General features: G+C 42.9%; 2 protein-coding genes across 2 annotated transcripts; both read left to right on the top strand.

The window, feature by feature from the left end:
- Positions 1-9,896: 9,896 nt before the first annotated feature.
- On the top strand, positions 9,897-10,598 carry LOC308248186 (interferon omega-2-like; the record flags this gene model as incomplete). The annotated part of the gene is made up of 1 exon (XM_080668232.1): positions 9,897-10,598. Exon 1 carries the CDS (start codon positions 10,011-10,013, stop codon positions 10,596-10,598), a length of 588 nt encoding a protein of 195 aa, XP_080524358.1. The 5' UTR covers positions 9,897-10,010.
- A 3,522-nt stretch (positions 10,599-14,120) lies between these two features.
- Positions 14,121-14,822, top strand: LOC308248178 (interferon omega-2-like; the record flags this gene model as incomplete). Its single annotated transcript, XM_080668222.1, has 1 exon — positions 14,121-14,822. Exon 1 carries the CDS (start codon positions 14,235-14,237, stop codon positions 14,820-14,822), a length of 588 nt encoding a protein of 195 aa, XP_080524348.1. The 5' UTR covers positions 14,121-14,234.
- Positions 14,823-21,117: the final 6,295 nt, after the last annotated feature.

The following is a 21,117-nucleotide window of genomic DNA, read 5'->3' as shown; positions in this document are numbered from 1 at the left end:
TTTATCTTCTTCTTCCTCTTCTTAAAGAATACCCTTCAGCATTTCATGTAATCCTGGTTTGGTGGTGATGAACTCCTTTAGCTTTTTCTTGTCTGTGAAGCTCTTTATCTGACCTTCAACTCTGAATGATAGCTTTGCTGGGTAGAGTAATCTTGGTTATAGGTTCTTGCTGTTCATCACTTGGAATATTTCTTGCCACTCCCTTCTGGCCTGCATAGTTTCTGCCAAGAAATCAGTTGACAGTCGTATGGGTGCTCCCTTGTAGGTAACTAACTGTTTTTCTCTTGCTGCTTTCAAGATTCTCTCTTTGTCTTTTGCCCTTGGATTTTTAATTATGATGTGTCTTGGTGTGGTCCTCTTTGGATTCCTCTTGTATGGGGTTCTGTGCGCTTGCTGAACTTGTAAGTCTATTTCTTTCACCAGGTAGGGAAAGTTTTCTGTCATTATTTCTTCTAATAGGTTTTCAATATTTTGCTCTCTCTCTTCTTCTGGCACCCCAAAAATCCGGATGTTGGTACGCTTAAAGTTGTCCCAGAGGCTCCTTACACTATCTTCATATTTTTGGATTATTTTTTCTTTTTGTTTTTCTGGTTGGGTGTTTTTTGTTTCCTCATATTTCAGATCTTTGGTTTGATTCTTGGGGTACGTTAATCTACAGTTGAGTTTCTGTATATTCTTTATTTTAGACAGTGTATGCTTAATTTCTGACTGGTCCTTTTCCATGTTTTTGGCATCCTCATTAAGATCCTTAAAGGTCTCACTAAGTTCCTCAGCGGTTTTTAGAAGATTCTTGAGTAACCTTATAAATGTGGTTCTGAACTCTATGTCGTGCAGTAGTTTGCTTTCCTCCATTTCTTTCATTCGTGACATGTTTCTTTGTCTCCGCATTTTGGCTGCTTCCCTGTGTTGAGGGAGTGGCTTTGTGTGGTAGATGACCTATAGGGGCCAGTAGCTCAGCCTCCCCAATCACTTGAGGTAGACGCCTTTGGTACACCCCTTTGTGGGCTGAGTGCAAAGTCTTGGTGTAGTTAAGCCTTGATTGCTGTTGGTACACTGGGAGGAATTGACCTCCAGGCCAATGGGCTGTGAGGACCCGCTGTGTCTATAATGGAAGAACTGCTGCGCTGGAGACACGCTTATGGTGCAGGACTTATTTCAGTGGGGCTTTGGTGCTCACTGAGTCTGCCTCTTGAATGTGTCACTTATGGATGTGAGGAGTTGAAATATGGTGAATCACACTGACCACTAGGTACACTGGCTTCTGGATCTCCAATGGGGTGCAGGTCAGCTGCTGTCTGAGGCCACCCAGCAGGAGCTACAGCGAGAACTACAGTTTTCTTCTCTTTGCTTGGGGTTTGGAGGTTTTGGAGCTGTTTGATCCTGGCTGCAAGTTTGCTAGGTTAAGCTGCGATAGGGCAGGCCATTCATATGCTAAAGCCGCTGCTTGGAGCTTGGGTGGGTTTGTAGGTTGTGCGGGGCGGGGTCTCAGGGCGTCACTAGGCTAGGGCATGGCAAACAGTGATGGCTGCCAGTTAGCCGGCTCTGCGTCTCCGACCGCATCCCCGCGCCCCACACCCCAACACAGTAAACAATTATTCCTGTGCTCAGCTCTGCAAGCAAGCCACCCTCACTTTCCGACCCGATGGCAGACAGTCCAGCTTCTCCCCGTAGGAGTTTGGGTCCTCCGCGTCTCCCCAGAAACTGGATTTCAGAGTAATCGGGGGCTTGTCTCCCTTTGGGTTGAAAAAAGCAACGCCTGCTGCCAGCCCAGATCGTGCGCCTCCTTACCTCAGCTTTTCAGCGCTTGTGCATGTCTCAATGCTCTTTTCTCTTTCCTCCTAGTTGTAGAACTTCCACTCAGCCAGCTTTCCCATGGTTCTGGGTGATAGACGTTTTGTCTTTTAGTTGTAGTTTTGAAATTGTTGTGTGAGGCAGCAGTTTAGGTGTTTACCTACACTGCCATCTTGGATCCTCTCATGTACACAACTCTTAATAGTGCAATTAAAGTTTCACAGATTTGTTCCTAATATCAAACATCAACTATTATTATTACTTTTAATATATTTTCATTGATTTCAGAGAGGAAGGGAGAGGGAGAGAGTGGTAGAAACATCAGTGATGATCATTGATTGGCTGCCTCTTGCATACCTCCTATCGAGGATCAATCCCACAACCTGGCCGTGTGCCCTGACTGGGAATGGAACCTTGACCTCCTGGTTCAAGGGTCGATGCTCAACCACTGAGCCACGCTGGCTGGGCAAACATCAACTATTATTAGTTTTTCAACTATTATTAAACAGAACAATATGCTCATTGAATATTTTTCAATTGTGATCTTGACATGTTTTCACTCATTAGTAAAAATTCTATCTAGGTAGCAGAAGAGAGAAAGTTGATACAAGCTAAAGAATGTGAATGGATAGTATCATTGTAACCTGAGAGCTAGTGACATCTTATTTATTCCAATGGATCAGTTTTGGTATAATTTGAAATGAATTATTATAATCAGCACAATATTTTCATTGAAGTATTTCATCTGGAGGGAGGTATGAATTGCTAAAGTAGCAGGAGGGCCTGCCATTGTGGAGGGATCTCTCATCTCTTCCTTAGGGAACACACTCAACATTTGGATTCGCTGCTCTGCAATTTGGGGTTACCCAGGCCTTTGTTAAATTTTCAGACTTCTGTGCCTTGCTGTCTTGTCCTCCCCTCCACCAGATAGAAAAATGTAGGAGATGGACAATACTTGGAAACACATATTTCCTAGACTGTATGAGTCAGCATTTTCCAAAAAACAGAGCCAAGAGGTTGGGAACCCTAGAAAGAGTTGCATTTCAAGTTCAAAGGCAGTCTGTAGGCAGAATTCCTTCTGATTGTGGGAGTTCAGTGTTTTTCTACTAAGGTCTTCTACTGATAGGATGAGGCCCACCCACAGTATGGAGGGTAACTGCTTTCCTCAAAGTCCACTAATCCACATGGTAAATGCCTGTAACCTCAGGTTAAATGCCTGTAACCTCAGGTTAAACATACCTTCCCAGAAACATCTAGAATAATGTTTGATGAAATATCTGGTTACTATGGCCTGGCTAAGCTGATACATAAAATTAACTGTTACACTGCTTAACATTTTTCAAATATTTTTCCTCTTCCAGTGTTTGATGGCTGCTTAATTTTTACTTAATTTTTTACTTAATTTTCCTTATATTGTTGGTGAGAAAATTCTGAGGTGAGGTGCCATTTAGTCACCTTGCCAGGAACGTCTCTGTGGCCACGTCCTGCTTCATAAGCAGAAGTTAGACATTTGTATACATTTAAAAATAACCAACAGTTTCTTTTGTAAAATAGCTACTTCTTATGAACTTATACTGCTCCTCTGAGTCTCCTCTCTCTTTCAAAAATCTAATCTTACTGTCATTTCTTTTTTTCCATCAAGATACTTTTAAGGCCTTTGGTATGAGAGGAGATTTGACATTGATTTCTTCCTAGATTGCTAGCTAGAACTATTTATTGAAAAGTTCTTACCACCATGTTAATATCAGATATATTCTGTATTATAACTCTAATGAATACAGATAATACCATTTCAGAGATTTTGTGCTGTTATAATTTGTTTACCTAATTTCTCCCTTTATCACATTGTTTCCACTATCTCCCTGCACGTTCTAGATGAGACCGATCTGCCAAGCATTCTTCTGTTGTTTAACATTATTTGGATTCTTAACATTTGGTTAAATTGATATTTCATCTACAATGTAGACAACTTCAACTTCATGGAAATCGCTGGCTCTTTGGGAGGCACAGACAACGAAATTGCAATGAGTGTAATAGTCTGGGACAATCCTATCTAATAAAAGAGTAATATGCAAATTGACCGTCACTCCAACACACAAGATGGCTGCCCCCATGTGGTCAAAGATCCTGCCCCCATGTGGACACAGATGACCACCACAAGATGGCCAGCAGGGGAGGGCAGTTGGGAGGGACCAGGCCTGCAAGGGAGGGCAATTGGGGGCAATCAAGCCTGCAGGGGAGGGCAGTTAGGGGTGACCAGACTAGCAGAGGAGGGAAGTTGGGGGCGACTGGGCCTGCAGGGAAGGACAGTTGGGGGGGACCCAGGCCTACAGGGGAGGGCAGTTATGGGGGACCAGGCCTGCAGGGGAAGGCAGTTAGGGGTGACCAGGCCTGCAGGGGAGGGCAGTTAGGGGCAATCAGGCTGGCAGGGGAGCGGTTAGGCATCAATCAGGCTGGCAGGGGAGTGGTTAGGGGGTGATCAGGCTGGCAGGCAGAAGTAGTTAGGGGCAATCAAGAAGGCAGGCAGGCGAGCAGTTGGGAGCCAGCAGTCCTGGATTGTGAGAGGGATGTCTGACTGCCCGTTTAGGCCTGATTGGGCCTAAATGGGCAGTTGGACATCCCTTGAGGGGTCCCAGATTGGAGAGGGTGCAGGCTGGGCTGAGGGACACCCCCCCCCCATGCACGAATTTCGTGCATCAGGCCTCTAGTTTCTTCATAATGAGACTGAGTCCAAAAATTTACCTTCTACATCATTTTTTTAGGAAGAAAATGTTTCTCAAAAGATTTTACCGTTCACCTGTTATATTTCCAAGATCAAAATATTTTACATATGAGAATCTTTCTTAAGTCCGACTTCCTTTGTAGGACTTTGCAGAGCAGCATCAGCATTTCCCAGAGAAGTATCTTGACCTTTGGCCCATGACTAGTTTCTTCACATCAATCATGACATGTACACATCCATAAGAAGAAAATATGAGTTACTAAAATCCATCTGACAATATTGTGCATGTAGAATAGCGAGGTATTAAGGCTGAGGAAGTTAGTCAGGAAACGTGTGTGAATTGCTCAGAGGCAGGGATCTCTCAAATCTCTGCTTCAGGTTACCAACAGTCTTCAGATTGTTTCTCTCCAATTGGTGGTTTAAAGGGCTCTAATTGACATACCAAACCCTTGCATTCTTCCTCCACAGCATGGTCAGGGGAAGAGGGGGGACGTAGGCACAGGACTACAAAGGACATTATTTTTTTACTCACCTGGCTCTGTCTTTGTGATTCCCTAACAACATTCAAATATGATGGCCGCTTTAACTCTTTGGTTGATTTTATTTTCGTTGTCACTATATTTTTTGTCACTTTTCATTATACTATTGCGATGCAAACGTTTAATGATTTGTTTCCTTATGGTCACCTTGCCCTGAAAATCTCTATAGCCACAGCCTGTTTCATATCCCAGAGTTTTTTTGAAAGGAGGAAGTGAAACTGTCATTATTTGCAGAAGACATGATATTGTACATAGGAAACCCTACAGACTTCACAAAAAAGCGCTACATTTAATAAATGAATTTGGCAAAGTAGCAGGATACAAAATTAACATTGAGGGATGTGCTGTGAGGGATCAGGGTGCAGAACGAGCTGGAAGCAGCAGAGGATTTCCAGGCTCAAGTGCCAGAGAGTAAAGGTGGCCAAGGTTCCACCCTCCCTGCCAGCTGATTCCTGGGCTGCAGCTGTCCAGACCCCTGATGTGTAGTCTCACACAGAAACGCAGTAAAGGCATGGAGCCAGGTCCACACACGACTTGGACAGAATCCAGGAGCTCATCGTGCCTCTGTTTAGGCAGTTCCCCCTCTGATTCCACTAGGAGGAGGCTGCATCAGTGCAGGACTCACATCTGCTCCAAAATAGACAGAGCACACCTAGGAGCAGGAAGGAGATGTAAGTCAGCAGGGGCTTCAGAACTGGGAGGAACAGAGACAGGTAAAGCCTGGACTGGAACAGGCAGGCCCTCAGGAGGGGAACAATGGGAAGGGCCTGCACTGAGTCACCTGTTTCTGCAGGTCATTCTGGTTCAGAGGGTGAGAAGATGGAAGTGGATGCCGAGAGCAGAGCTCTCCCACAGAGACGTGGCCAACAGCAGTGTCCCCAGCCCAGGGGACACTGACCCCACAGCAGCCTGCTGGGAATTGGAGGGACCACGGTTACTCCAGTGCCAGCGACAAACTTATTTTAATTGTCAGAAAATTCTACTCTTTAATACTATGTAAAAGGAATGTTGCCTACTTTTCCTTAGAACTTAAAGTCAGTTCTGTGGACTCAGACCACACTGGTGATGTCATACAGAACAATAGATGGCAATCCACTGGCATTTGAAGTGGAACTTCGAATCTGTTATCACCCCACCCTCCGTGCTCAGTGCTATCGTGGCGTGGCCTCTCCTTGGTTCATAAATCCCGTGTCCATTACTATCCTTGTCTCCTTTTAACAGGCTCTTCCAGACCAGCCAGTGTCTCAAGTTCCTTAAGGGTTTGACCTTGGATTCATGGTGCCTTCTAAATAATTCATCACTCCAGATTTATACTGCAAAATAGTGGTATAAACAAGTTTAATACATATAGGGATATTGAGAAGGTTGAATTCACCATTTCAAGGATCTTAGAACAGTGGTTGGTCCATAGTTAGCATATGCAATAAAATTTTGTTATCATTTAAATATCAATATAATTATTATTTAGATTAAGGGCAGACTCTTTTAGGATCATCCAATTCCATTTCTCTCAAATCCAGATTTCTCAAGGCAATCTTATCAGTGGCTGAGTGGATTTGTTAACTAGATGGAGCACACAAACCAGGGTTAATATCCACTATGCAGTCAGGGAGGGTCCTGCTCCAGCAGTGGGGGTGGTGGTCGCCAGTCTTCTGAGAGTTGGTTGCTCTGAGTCTTCCCTTCCATCCTCAGAGCTGATCCCATGTGGATTAAATGACAGGAAAGTGACATGGCTGGTCACTGACCCAGAAGGTCCTGTTCTTTGAGCCTCTGGCAGAGGCAGCCCATCCCTGCCTTGGAGTAACTCAGTGCTTGCTCCATTCTCCCTCTGCCACAGCACCAGGCCCCTATGCGGCCATAGTCAATTCTGCCAACTTACACTTTGTCCTCTCATCATCAGAAGTCACTTCCCTTCTTTCTCTTTTATGACATGCAGAATTCTATTTGTTTCATTTTTGCCAACAAACAACTATCGATTTTGCTTTCTGGGAAAGTAAATGAGAAATTAAAAGTCTGAAGTCATGATAATTATAGAGAAAAATGGTGAAGTCCCTTTGTCTTTCTTTACTTCCCATTGTTTGTATTGACCACACAGTGAAGTAGAAAGTAATGTCTGATGGCCCGGCTGGGCAGGCTCAGTGGTTGAGCATCAGCCTATGAATTAGCAAGTCATGGTTTGATTCCTGGTCAGGGCGCATGTCAGGGCTCGATGCCTAGGAGGGGGCATGCAAGAGGCAGCCCATCAATGATTCTCTCTCATCATTCAGGTTTCTGTCTCTCTCTTCCTCACCCTTCCTCTCTAAAATCAATACAAATATATTTTAAAAATTAATATATATATAAATATTTAAAAAAATGACAGAGGAGCAAGACAGACTATGCCCAGGAAACCACTGTACTGACTAAGTGGTTATTTAAATTTAAAATGAAGCACCATGAATAATTAGGGATTGAAGGCTGTTTCTCCCTGGCTTAGTAGCTTGAGCCTCACTGCCCTGCATCCTGAGCATGAGACAGAGGGATGAACAGAGAAGCCCAATAAAAACGCACTGACTGAATGAACAACTCAAGTTCACCAGTTTCTGTTCTACAAGTTTCTACTGAGAGACATCATCACTGAATCTCCTGAGACCAGCTCAGAAATTTTGAGCATAAAGTTTTTCATAATATAAGTAGAGATTTGAACCATAAACGCTGCACTAGTACAATGTAAAAGGAAACTAGACCACCAACTTACACTACACAAAAATAAACTAAAAATGGATAAAAGACTTAAGTGTGAAACATGATAACCATAAAAATCCTAGAAGAAACCATAGGCAGTAAAACCTAAGACACCTCTCAGAGCAATATGTTTGTGGATACAGCACCTAGGGCAAAGGACACTAAGAAAATAAACAAATGTGACTACATCAAAATAAAGCGCTCTGCACAGCAAAAGAAACCATCTGCAAAATGAAAAGGGAGCCCAGTGTGGGAGAACATATTTGCCCATGATACATATGATAAAGGGTTACTATCCAAAATCTATAAGGAATTCATACAACTTAACAAAAGGAAGATAAACAATCCAATTAAAAATGGGCAAAGGACCTAAATAGACACTTCTCCAAACAGGACATACAGATGGCCAAGAGACACATGAAAAGATGCTCAAAGTCACTAATCATCAGAGACATGCAAATTGAAGCAACAATGAGGTATCACCTCACATCTGTCAAAATGGCTACCATCAACAAATGACAAGTGATGAGGAGGATGTGGAAAAAATGGAACTCTAGTACACTGCTGGTGGGAATGCAGACTCGTACAACCATTATAGGAAATAGTGTGGAGTTTCCGCAAAAAAAATTAAAAATGGAAATTCCATTTGACCCAGTGATCCCACTTCTAGGAATATATCCTGAGAGAAACCCAAAACACCAATCAGGAAGAGTTTATGCACCCCTGTGTTCATAGCAGCACAATTTCCAATAGCTCAGATCTAGAAACAGCCCAAGTGCCCATCAATAGATGAGGGGATACAAAAGCCCACTGAAGATAAATGATTGCAATTGCATAAGTAATGCCTCCACCTACTTAGACAAAACTAATTTTTGCTGTCAGCATTCAGGGCTGTGGGCACCACTGACACCTGGGTACTGGCTCAGGAGAGGAGGAGGTACCACTGAGGACAAGGGTCCTTCACACAAACACTCCTGGGGAAAGGGTGAGGATCCTGACAGCTTCTTCTTCTTCTTCTTCTTCTTCTTCTTCTTCTTCTTCTTCTTCTTCTTCTTCTTCTTTTAAATGTATTTTATTGATTTTTTTACGGAGAGGAAAGGGGAGGGAAAGAGAGTTAGAAATATCAATGAGAGAAACACTGATCAGCTGCTTCCTGCACACCCCCTAATGGGGATGTGCCTTCAACAAAAGTACATGCCCTTGACCGGAATCACCTGGGACCCCTCAATCCGCAGGCCGATGCTCTATCCACTGAGCCAAACCATTAGGGCCTGACAGGTTCTTTTGCCACTAAGACACAAGCCCCTCTAACGTAGGGGATTCTAAAGACCTCAGGATGGGGTGAGCCTGCCTTTAGTGGGTGAATCCAGGAGAGTTTGGGCTGAGGACACTGTCACTCCAGAGAAAAAGTGTTATTAGAACTGATATCATCTGTGGTGCTGGGAAAATATTACTATCTTGTTATGAGAATCTCCACACCTACACCCAGCAGCAAAGGACCAGGATTCCTGCAGAGGGGCGGAGGGTATTGGCACAGCCTGAGGAGCCCTAACAACCAGTTACAAATGCTGGGAAGAAATGGCAATGTCTACAGAAGTCCTGACCTAGTGGCCCCCTTGAAGCATAACCACATGGCCCTGCAGGAATGGGTTCTAGAAGAGAAACATCCTAGAAACTCATTCACTAAAAATCTCATACCTGTTGTGCATAAAACAGTAAACAAAACTCAGTCCTTGGTTCTAAAGAGTATATTTACCAACCATGGTCTGGTGAGTACTTGACAAAATACACAAACCCACAGAGATGAGGGAGTGTGATGCCCATGTTGCCCAGAGTCAAGGCAAACTTTTTTTTCTAATACAAAGAAGAGCAATATTTATGCAGTATATTTATATATGTGAGTATGTACCTGTGTGAGTATTTACACACCTACCTACACTTTGACTTTAGGACAAAGACATTTCTCATTTGACTATTAAGTATCCACTTGTATGGCACATCTGAAGTGTATGGTGAAATTCAGTAGTGTAGATTGATGACATCTTCTTAGAACACCTAAATTAAATGAAAACAAAAAAAGGAAGTGAAAGTGGAAAGAAATGTTTAGAAAATGAAAATTGTGGTGTTCCCTATTTAAGGGCCCTGCCTAGAAAGAAAGCCATTGCAGAACTTTTGGCCCAAGGTTGTTCATCAGACGCTCAGCTCAGCCAGGCCAGCAGCACCCTCGTTTGCCCATGGCCCTCCTGCTCTCTCTACTCACGGCCCTGGTGCTGTTCAGCTCTGGCCTTGGTGGAGCTCTGGGCTGTGACCTGCCTCAGGACCACGTCCTGCTCAGCAGGGAGAACTTAGAGCTTCTGAGCCAAATGAGCACAATCTCCCCTCTCTTCTGTCTGAAGGACAGACAGCACTTCAGATTCCCTCGGGCAACGGTGGATGGCAGCCAGATCCAGAAGGCCCAAGCCATCTCTGTCCTCCACGAGATGCTCCAGCAGATCTCTGACCTCTTGTCCACAGAGAACTCCTCTGTCACCTGGAACATGACCCTCGTGAACCAACTGCGCACAGGACTCCATCGGCAGCTGGGAGACCTGGACACCTGCTGGGCGCGGGAGATGGGAGAGGAAGGATCTGCCCTGGCCATGCAGGGCCCTACCCTGGCCTTGAAGAGGTACTTCCAGGGCATCCGTCTCTACCTGAAGGAGAAGAAATACAGTGACTGTGCCTGGGAAGTTGTCAGAGTGGAAATCATGAGATCCTTCTCCTCAACGAGAGCCTTGCAAGAAAGGCTAAGAAATAAGGATGGAGACTTGAAGTCACCTTGAAAGGATTCTCACTGATGAATGTGTCACATCACGTTTGCACACATGTCTTGGGTCAAGTCAAAGGCTCTTGGGTCAGCTTTAGTCACAGAATTTATTATGTTTTATTCAGCAAATCTGTTGTCAGGGTATTAAGCATGAAAATGTTACGAAATTTAACTCCTGGGATATCAGTCCCTAATATGTTACTGTGGTGATGCTATTTACTTATTTACTTATTTATTTATTTATTTATTTATTTATTTATTTATTTATTTATTTATCTATTGTTTCTTTGTTTATTTAGTATTTACTGTTTTATGTTATCATATTGATATATTTATATAACCAACATTTTCCCTTATGTTGTATTAAAATTTACAAATGTGTACTTTTTTGCCATTAAATTTGTATTCTGCTTTATTTATTAAATTCTTATCAAAATAACTTCCTGAGTTCTTTTATTCTGAAAACCTAAATCCTTATATTTTTCTACATAGATCTACTTCAACATACTACTTGTCTATTAAGTCCTATAGAATAGTCCCATCACTTCTCAGAAAATGCCTATGAAAAGCTGGGAAAGCATGGAATTGATAGAGTCCTAGAAAGTATGGAAGATGTTCAGTACGTATATCTGAGTTGTAATTGATTTATATTCCGTCTGCAAGGAGCAGTGCGTAGAAATATCTGAGTGGAGTCATCTAGAGTGGAGAGGAAATGCTTTATGGTATTTGTTGGCTGTTCCTGGCACCTATACTCTTCCCCCCACTCTCTCTGAGTCCGATTTTACTGAATTATTTCCCTCCCTTATATAATCTCTCTGCTCTCCAGACTTCTGCTGTGCTCTGCTTCTGCTGTGGTTTCAGCTTCAAGGTTTCTACTCACAGTAAAAACCAAACCGAGAGAGTAAAGTTGAATGGGAGCTCTACGTTTGTCAAATCCTTAGTAGGCAGGCCAACGAGTTTGGTGCCCTCCTGCAGCAGGAGCTTTTCTGTAATATAACTTTGCTTTTGCTCATGTCTTTGTCCATCAATTAATTTCTTTGATTTCGTGAGACAACGAACTGGGACCTGAGCAATCTATAGATTCAATGCAATGCTGATTAAATACCAATGACATATTTCACAAACCTAGAACAAATACTCCAAAAATTTAATGGGACCAAAAGAAATCCCGAATAGCTGCAGCAATCTTGAGAAAGAAGAAGAAAGTTGGAGGGAACACAATACCAGATATCGTTATACTACAAAGACACTGTAATCAAAACAACCTGGTACTGGCACAAGAACAGGCATATAGACCAATGGAACAGAACAGAGACCCCAGAAATGGACCCAAGCCATTACGCCCAATTAATATTTGATAAAGGAGGCAAGAGCATACAATGGAGTCAAGACAGTCTCTTTAATAAATGGTGTTGGGAAAACTGGACAGATACATGCAGAAAAATGGAACTAGTCCACCAACTTACACCATACACAGGATTAATCTCAAATAAGATAAAAGACTTACATGTCAGTCATGAAACCATAAAATCCTAGAAGAAACCATAGGCAAAATCTCAGACATCTCTCATAGCAATATATTTATGGATACGTCTCCTCGGACAAAGGAAACTAAGTAAAAATAAACAAATGCAACTACATCAAAATAAAAAGCTTCTGCACAGCAAAAGAAACCATCAACAAAACAAAAAGGGAGCCCAATGTTTGGGAGAACCTATTTGGCAATGATACATCTGATAAAGGGTTACTATCCAAAATCTATAGGGAATTCATACAACTTAAGGAAAGGAAGATAAACAATCCAATTAAAAATGGGCAAAGGACCTAAATAGACACTTCTCCAAACAGGACATACAGATGGCCAAGAGACACATGAAAAGATGCTCAAAGTCACTAATCATCAGAGACATGCAAATTGAAACAACAATGAGGTATCACCTCACATCTGTCAAAATGGCTACCATCAACAAATGACAGTGCTGAAGAGGATGTGGAAAAAATGGAACTCTAGTACACTGCTGGTGGGAATTCAGACTCGTACAACCATTATAGAAAATAGTGTGGAGTTTCCGCAAAAAAAATTAAAAATGGAAATTCCATTTGACCCAGTGATCCCACTTCTAGGAATATATCCTGAGAGAAACCCAAAACACCAATCAGGAAGAGTTTATGCACCCCTGTGTTCATAGCAGCACAATTTCCAATAGCTCAGATCTAGAAACAGCCCAAGTGCCCATCAATAGATGAGGGGATACAAAGTCCCACTGAAGATAAATGATTGCAATTGCATAAGTAATACCTCCACCTACTTAGACAAAACTAATTTTTGCTGTCAGCGTTTAGGGCTGTGGGCACCACTGACACCTGGGTACTGGCTCAGAAGAGGAGGAGGTACCACTGAGGACAAGGGTCCTTCACACAAACACTCCCGGGGAAAGGGTGAGGATCCTGACAGGTTCTTCTTTTTTTTTTTAAAAAAAAAATATATTTTATTGATTTTTTTTACGGAGAGGAAAGGGGAGGGAAAGAGAGTTAGAAATATCAATGAGAGAAACACTGATCAGTTGCTTCCTGCACACCCCCTAATGGGGATGTGCCTTCAACAAAAGTACATGCCCTTGACCGGAATCACCTGGGACCCCTCAATCCGCAGGCCGATGCTCTATCCACTGAGCCAAACCATTAGGGCCTGACAGGTTCTTTTGCCACTAAGACACAAGCCCCTCTAACGTAGGGGATTCTAAAGACCTCAGGATGGGGTGAGCCTGCCTTTAGTGGGTGAATCCAGGAGAGTTTGGGCTGAGGACACTGTCACTCCAGAGAAAAAGTGTTATTAGAACTGATATCATCTGTGGTGCTGGGAAAATATTACTATCTTGTTATGAGAATCTCCACACCTACACCCAGCAGCAAAGGACCAGGATTCCTGCGGAGGGGCGGAGGGTATTGGCACAGCCTGAGGAGCCCTAACAACCAGTTACAAATGCTGGGAAGAAATGGCAATGTCTGCAGAAGTCCTGACCTAGTGGCCCCCTTGAAGCATAACCACATGGCCCTGCAGGAATGGGTTCTAGAAGAGAAACATCCTAGAAACTCATTCACTAAAAATCTCATACCTGTTGTGCATAAAACAGTAAACAAAACTCAGTCCTTGGTTCTAAAGAGTATATTTACCAACCATGGTCTGGTGAGTACTTGACAAAATACACAAACCCACAGAGATGAGGGAGTGTGATGCCCATGTTGCCCAGAGTCAAGGCAAACTTTTTTTTCTAATACAAAGAAGAGCAATATTTATGCAGTATATTTATATATGTGAGTATGTACCTGTGTGAGTATTTACACACCTACCTACACTTTGACTTTAGGACAAAGACATTTCTCATTTGACTATTAAGTATCCACTTGTATGGCACATCTGAAGTGCATGGTGAAATTCAGTAGTGTAGATTGATGACATCTTCTTAGAACACCTAAATTAAATGAAAACAAAAAAAGGAAGTGAAAGTGGAAAGAAATGTTTAGAAAATGAAAATTGTGGTGTTCCCTATTTAAGGGCCCTGCCTAGAAAGAAAGCCATTGCAGAACTTTTGGCCCAAGGTTGTTCATCAGACGCTCAGCTCAGCCAGGCCAGCAGCACCCTCGTTTGCCCATGGCCCTCCTGCTCTCTCTACTCACGGCCCTGGTGCTGTTCAGCTCTGGCCTTGGTGGAGCTCTGGGCTGTGACCTGCCTCAGGACCACGTCCTGCTCAGCAGGGAGAACTTAGAGCTTCTGAGCCAAATGAGCACAATCTCCCCTCTCTTCTGTCTGAAGGACAGACAGCACTTCAGATTCCCTCGGGCAACGGTGGATGGCAGCCAGATCCAGAAGGCCCAAGCCATCTCTGTCCTCCACGAGATGCTCCAGCAGATCTCTGACCTCTTGTCCACAGAGAACTCCTCTGTCACCTGGAACATGACCCTCGTGAACCAACTGCGCACAGGACTCCATCGGCAGCTGGGAGACCTGGACACCTGCTGGGCGCGGGAGATGGGAGAGGAAGGATCTGCCCTGGCCATGCAGGGCCCTACCCTGGCCTTGAAGAGGTACTTCCAGGGCATCCGTCTCTACCTGAAGGAGAAGAAATACAGTGACTGTGCCTGGGAAGTTGTCAGAGTGGAAATCATGAGATCCTTCTCCTCAACGAGAGCCTTGCAAGAAAGGCTAAGAAATAAGGATGGAGACTTGAAGTCACCTTGAAAGGATTCTCACTGATGAATGTGTCACATCACGTTTGCACACATGTCTTGGGTCAAGTCAAAGGCTCTTGGGTCAGCTTTAGTCACAGAATTTATTACGTTTTATTCAGCAAATCTGTTGTCAGGGTATTAAGCATGAAAATGTTATGAAATTTAACTCCTGGGATATCAGTCCCTAATATGTTACTGTGGTGATGCTATTTACTTATTTACTTATTTATTTATTTATTTATTTATTTATTTATTTATTTATTTATTTATCTATTGTTTCTTTGTTTATTTAGTATTTACTGTTTTATGTTATCATATTGATATATTTATATAACCAACATTTTCCCTTATGTTGTATTAAAATTTACAAACGTGTACTTTTTTGCCATTAAATTTGTATTCTGCTTTATTTATTAAATTCTTATCAAAATAACTTCCTGAGTTCTTTTATTCTGAAAACCTAAATCCTTATATTTTTCTACATAGATCTACTTCAACATACTACTTGTCTATTAAGTCCTATAGAATAGTCCCATCACTTCTCAGAAAATGCCTATGAAAAGCTGGGAAAGCATGGAATTGATAGAGTCCTAGAAAGTATGGAAGATGTTCAGTACGTATATCTGAGTTGTAATTGATTTATATTCCGTCAGCAAGGAGCAGTGCGTAGAAATATCTGAGTGGAGTCATCTAGAGTGGAGAGGAAATGCTTTATGGTATTTGTTGGCTGTTCCTGGCACCTATACTCTTCCCCCCACTCTCTCTGAGTCCGATTTTACTGAATTATTTCCCTCCCTTATATAATCTCTCTGCTCTCCAGACTTCTGCTGTGCTCTGCTTCTGCTGTGGTTTCAGCTTCAAGGTTTCTACTCACAGTAAAAACCAAACCGAGAAAGTAAAGTTGAATGGGAGCTCTACGTTTGTCAAATCCTTAGTAGGCAGGCCAACGAGTTTGGTGCCCTCCTGCAGCAGGAGCTTTTCTGTAATATAACTTTGCTTTTGCTCATGTCTTTGTCCATCAATTAATTTCTTTGATTTCGTGAGACAACGAACTGGGACCTGAGCAATCTATAGATTCAATGCAATGCTGATTAAATACCAATGACATATTTCACAAACCTAGAACAAATACTCCAAAAATTTAATGGGACCAAAAGAAATCCCGAATAGCTGCAGCAATCTTGAGAAAGAAGAAGAAAGTTGGAGGGAACACAATACCAGATATCGTTATACTACAAAGACACTGTAATCAAAACAACCTGGTACTGGCACAAGAACAGGCATATAGACCAATGGAACAGAACAGAGACCCCAGAAATGGACCCAAGCCATTACGCCCAATTAATATTTGATAAAGGAGGCAAGAGCATACAATGGAGTCAAGACAGTCTCTTTAATAAATGGTGTTGGGAAAATTGGACAGATACATGCAGAAAAAGGGAACTAGACCACTAACTTACACCATACACAGGATTAATCTCAAATAAGATAAAAGACTTACATGTCAGCCAAAACCGGTTTGGCTCAGTGGATAGAGCGTCGGCCTGCGGACTGAGGGGTCCCGGGTTCGATTCCGGTCAAGGGCATGTACCTGGGTTGCGGGCACATCCCCAGTGGGGGGTGTGCAGGAGGCAGCTGATCGATGTTTCTCTCTCATCGATGTTTCTAGCTCTCTATCCCTCTCCCTTCCTCTCTGTAAAATATCAATAAAATATGTTTTTTTAAAAAAAAGACTTACATGTCAGTCATGAAACCATAAAATCCTAGAAGAAACCATAGGCAAAATCTCAGACATCTCTCATAGCAATATATTTATGGATACGTCTCCTCGGGCAAAGGAAACTAAGTAAAAATAAACAAATGCAACTACATCAAAATAAAAAGCTTCTGCACAGCAAAAGAAACCATCAACAAAACAAAAAGGGAGCCCAATGTTTGGGAGAACCTATTTGGCAATGATACATCTGATAAAGGGTTACTATCCAAAATCTATAGGGAATTCATACAACTTAACAAAAGGAAGATAAACAATCCAATTAAAAAATGGGCAAAGGACCTAAATAGACACTTCTCCAAACAGGACATACAGATGGCCAAGAGACATGAAAAGATGCTCAAAGTCACTGATCATCAGAGAGATGCTAATTAAAACAACATTGAGGTATCACCTCATACCTGTCAGAATGGCTACCATCAACAAATCAAGAAAGGACAAGTGCTGGTGAAGTTGTGAAGAAAATGGAACTCTAGTACACTGCTGGTGGGAATGTAGACTGGTTCAACCATTATGGAAAACAGTATGGAGTTTCCTCAAAAAAGTCAATATGGAAATTCCATTTGACCCATTTTTGCTTTTAAATGTATTCTTCCCAGGGAAAAAAATATTCTTAAGTCAGTAGGCCATGTTGTGTGGCTTTCTTAGTAGAACTTGAGACTCTTTAATGTAAAATTTCACTTTCTGACACAATCTGTCTGTAGCCCCTGAATTTAAATGATGTCAGATATTCAATTCCTCTTCTTAAAAAGTGACACAACTTTACTCATGGCCACACTGGAAATTATAAAGATTAAATAAAATATTTGCAAATTATAGGCTGAGAATCTGAACATAAGAATGATTGTTGTCTCTAGTGTTGATGTAACATACTGTAATCTGCATGGTCCACATTTAGCTAAGCATAGACAAGCCATGAGGAGCTTTGATTGCATTTTCTTTAACACTCTGGGGTGCACCTGCTGAGCTCCCCCAGTAAATGGCAACTCTAGGAGGAAAGCATGAGGCCAAAAGGGGTAAAGAATTGTGAATTTATTAGGTCATCTGGATACCAGAAATGCTGAGCCCCAAAATGGCGCCAACCCCAAAGATGAGGATTCAGAGGTTTTTAAAGGACTCTAGGAGGGCTTTTTCTGGGCAGAGAATTCTCTGTGCAAGTCTGCATTCTGGGAAACTCCAAAGGGGAGAGATAATAGTCTTAGCAAGTGGAATGTGGTCTAAGCAAGTGGAATGTCCATTGCAAAGTGGCCTAAAGGTCAGTTCCCAGTGGAGGAGGTATAGATTCAATTCTTTGATCAAACCTAACAGTCCAGCCTTTTTGTTTTATGGACTAGGGACAAAGGTCATATCTTCTGTATTTACTTCCTGCTGAGGGAGGACAAGGAGATCACAGGGAGATGGACTTTGCTAGTAGTCAGCTGGATGATGGGTCACAGCAGCATGATTTCCCCAAGAGACTGGTTGGTGAAGACTCAAAAAACGGTCCTGTTGAGTGACTTGGGAGGTAAAAGCTTATCCTGAGGCTGTCACAGTATCACTTGTCTGGTTTTGCTGCTTTTTTGGGCCTGGAGCTGAAATACAACTGAGGCCTAGATGTTATCTTTAGGAGGGAAAGGATCAGGGGTTTAAGTTGCTTCACTAGTGATATGAAAGGGGAGGACAGGTTACCCTGGGGGTGAGGTCCTTGTTTTCCCAGTTTTGCCTCTTGCTAGACATGCAGCGCTTTCTTGTAGGTCCTGAGACAGGATTTCAAAATAGGATGAGCAGTGGTTAGGCCCCCTATGTCAGTTCCAACCTTTGCTGTGATGCCCAGGGTTATTAGGAGAGGGATTATCTTAACTGCCCTTTTGTCAGATATGGTGGGTTATGGGGACAGGTAAAGACTGATTATTGGGGACTACATGTACATTGGGTGAGAGAGAGATGACAGTACAGGTTCCTGTCCAGTTGGTGGAGAGACAGATATATGTGTTCTCCCCACAGAGGAAGAAGAATCCCTGATCATGGAGGTAAGCTGAAAGGTATAAAGAGGTAGACTAAAGGGTATGAGGTTCCTTTTCCTGGTTCTGTGCTCCAAGCTGAGAGGGTGGTCGCCATGGTGCCACCAACAAGGGGTGACAGATGAGTGGTTGAGATTTTATTGCAGTTAAAGTGGGAGGGAACGCTAGAATGGGCTGTTATCCAAGGGAAAAGAGAAAGGGAAGGAAAGGAGCAGTTGAAGCTGCGGGCCTGGATGGTTGGATAAGATGTAAAATGGACTTTCTGTAGAAAATAACCATTGGCTTCCGGGAACACCTGGTAGTCAACCCATTGGGACCAATGGCAGTTCTGCAGTTCTTGGTTAACTGTGGTGTTGCAAGCTGATGATGGGAGATAGCCTTTTGTTATATTACCCTATGACCTTGTAAAGCATAAAGGAGCTTGGGCAATTAGTGGGGTGTGTAGAGTGATAGGACCTGTGCCGGGAGGGAGGAAAGAGCTACCTTAGTAAGAGATAGAATATAAGTACAGAAAAGAAGGGAGGCTTAATTTGCCTGGGCTATAGGATAATTACCTAGTAGGGTGTCTGCCTTTTTGAGAAATATAGTTTCCTTTTCCTTTGTATAAGCCAGAGTAATTTTTGCCTGATTCCATCTCTTGATTGGTATAGAGATGGTGGTATATGCTGAAGAGGAGAGGGAAAGACAGAGCCAGCAATTCCTGGCTAAGGAGGGAATGGTTAAGGTTAAGTGTTCATTCGAGATGAGTGGAGGTGAGAAAGTTCCTCATGGGTATAGGAGAGGAGGGCTGAAATAGGATGAAAAGGAGTGCTAATTCACACTTCTAGGGTTGGGATTGTCCCAAGGGGGGAAAGGGTATGTTTAGGATCTAGAAAGAAGGAAATCTCGTCCCAGGGGTAATCGAAGTCCCTTTGTAGAAGGGAGTCCCATAGAAAGGTGAGAATCCTGATGCAAAGGGAGAGGTGGCAGTAGCTAGGACCTGGAGGATTTGTATTGGGAGAGGAGGTGGGCTTTCGGGAAGTCACAGTTATTAGAGTACATAGGGAACACCTGCAGGGGTACTCACTCATTTGTCCTCTTCTTCTGGGATGCAAGTAAGGTGAAGTCTGGTTGGTCCAATCAGGTGGCTGTAATACTTAGAGGACTTCAGCTCATGTGATGGAGGTGTTCCTGAGATGGGTTTTAACCTGGAAAGGTGGAACCATGGGGTATGCCCTGATAGTTTAGCTGCAATTGGGATAGTTAAGAGTACCTGATAAGGACCTTGCCATCAGGGCTGTAAATTATTGATGGATTTCCTTTAGGAGGAGTAGGGGGATGTCTCCTGTAAAAGGTCGAGGGAGGACCTGATCAGCATGTTCTTCAGTAATTGTATGATGATATTTAAAATGGGGACCTGGTTTCTGAGAGGGGTCTTTGCAGAAGGGAAGTTTCCTAATAAGAAGAGTCTTCCATACATGAGTTTAAAGGGACTAAGAAAGGAGTGGGAAGGGGGGATTGTCCTGATGTGCTTAAAGACTAGGGGTAGGAGAGTAGGTTAAGGTTCTTTAGTTTCAAGAATTAATTTAGTTAGGTGAGACTTAATTAAGGAATTTGCCTTTTCTACCTTGCCTGAAGATTGGGGCTGGTAGGGGGATATAAGTTCCACTGGATGATCAGAGTGGAAGAGACCTGTTGAGCTATTTGAGATATGAAAGCAGGTCCATTATCTGATTTTAATGAGGTGGGTAGGCTGTATCTGGGAATGATATGCTGAATGAGAGTTTGGGTGACCTCAGAGGACTTTTCAGTCCTAGTAGGGAATGCTTCTACCAGCCTGAGAAGGTATCTACTAAGGTTAAAAGATATTTGTGTGTGTGTGTGTGTGTGTGTGTGTGTGTGTGTTTTATTAGGGGTAATGTGAATGAAGTTAATTCACCAGTCTTATCCAGAGATTTGGCCCCTTGACTGATGAGCGGGGAAAGAAGGAGGTCTAACCTGTCCTTGGGGAGATACTGAGTAACAAGTAGAACAGGTTTTGGTGATACCTTGCAGTAGGGAGGCTAGGCTAGAACATGTGATGAGGGGTTTTAGGGGTTGTAAAAGCAGTCTTATCGTATATGTAGGGAATTGTGAATAGCCTGTAAGATATCATGGGCCTGTCCCTGGGGAAGGATATATTTTCCCTAAAATTTTAACCACAGATCTTCCTGAGTGGTTCCAAGAGCTACTAGGGACTGAAGTTCCTCTGGAGTGTATCTGGGTGTTATATGAGGTATCGCTAAGAGTTAGGGAGTCGGGGCTTCCTCTGAGCTACTGCCTTGGCCTCCTGGTCTGCTTTGTTATTTCCCTGTATTACAGGATCATTCCTGAGTTGGTGTCCTTTGCAGTGTATGACTTTTAAGAAGGTTAGAAAAGGGGAGAGAGGTTCCTCAATACCAAGCAGGAAGACCTGTTGAGGCTTTCAATGATAGTGTCAAGGACTGTGAATGAGCGGTGGAAATAAAGAAAGTCTAGGCTCAGATATAAGGACTTAAGCAACAGGAGAGAGC

Source organism: Plecotus auritus (assembly GCF_963455305.1).
Source record: "Plecotus auritus genome assembly, chromosome: 5".
NCBI classification, from domain to species: domain Eukaryota; kingdom Metazoa; phylum Chordata; class Mammalia; order Chiroptera; family Vespertilionidae; genus Plecotus; species Plecotus auritus.
Note: the sequence above shows the minus strand (reverse complement) of the source record. Positions and strands in the feature narration are given on the sequence as shown.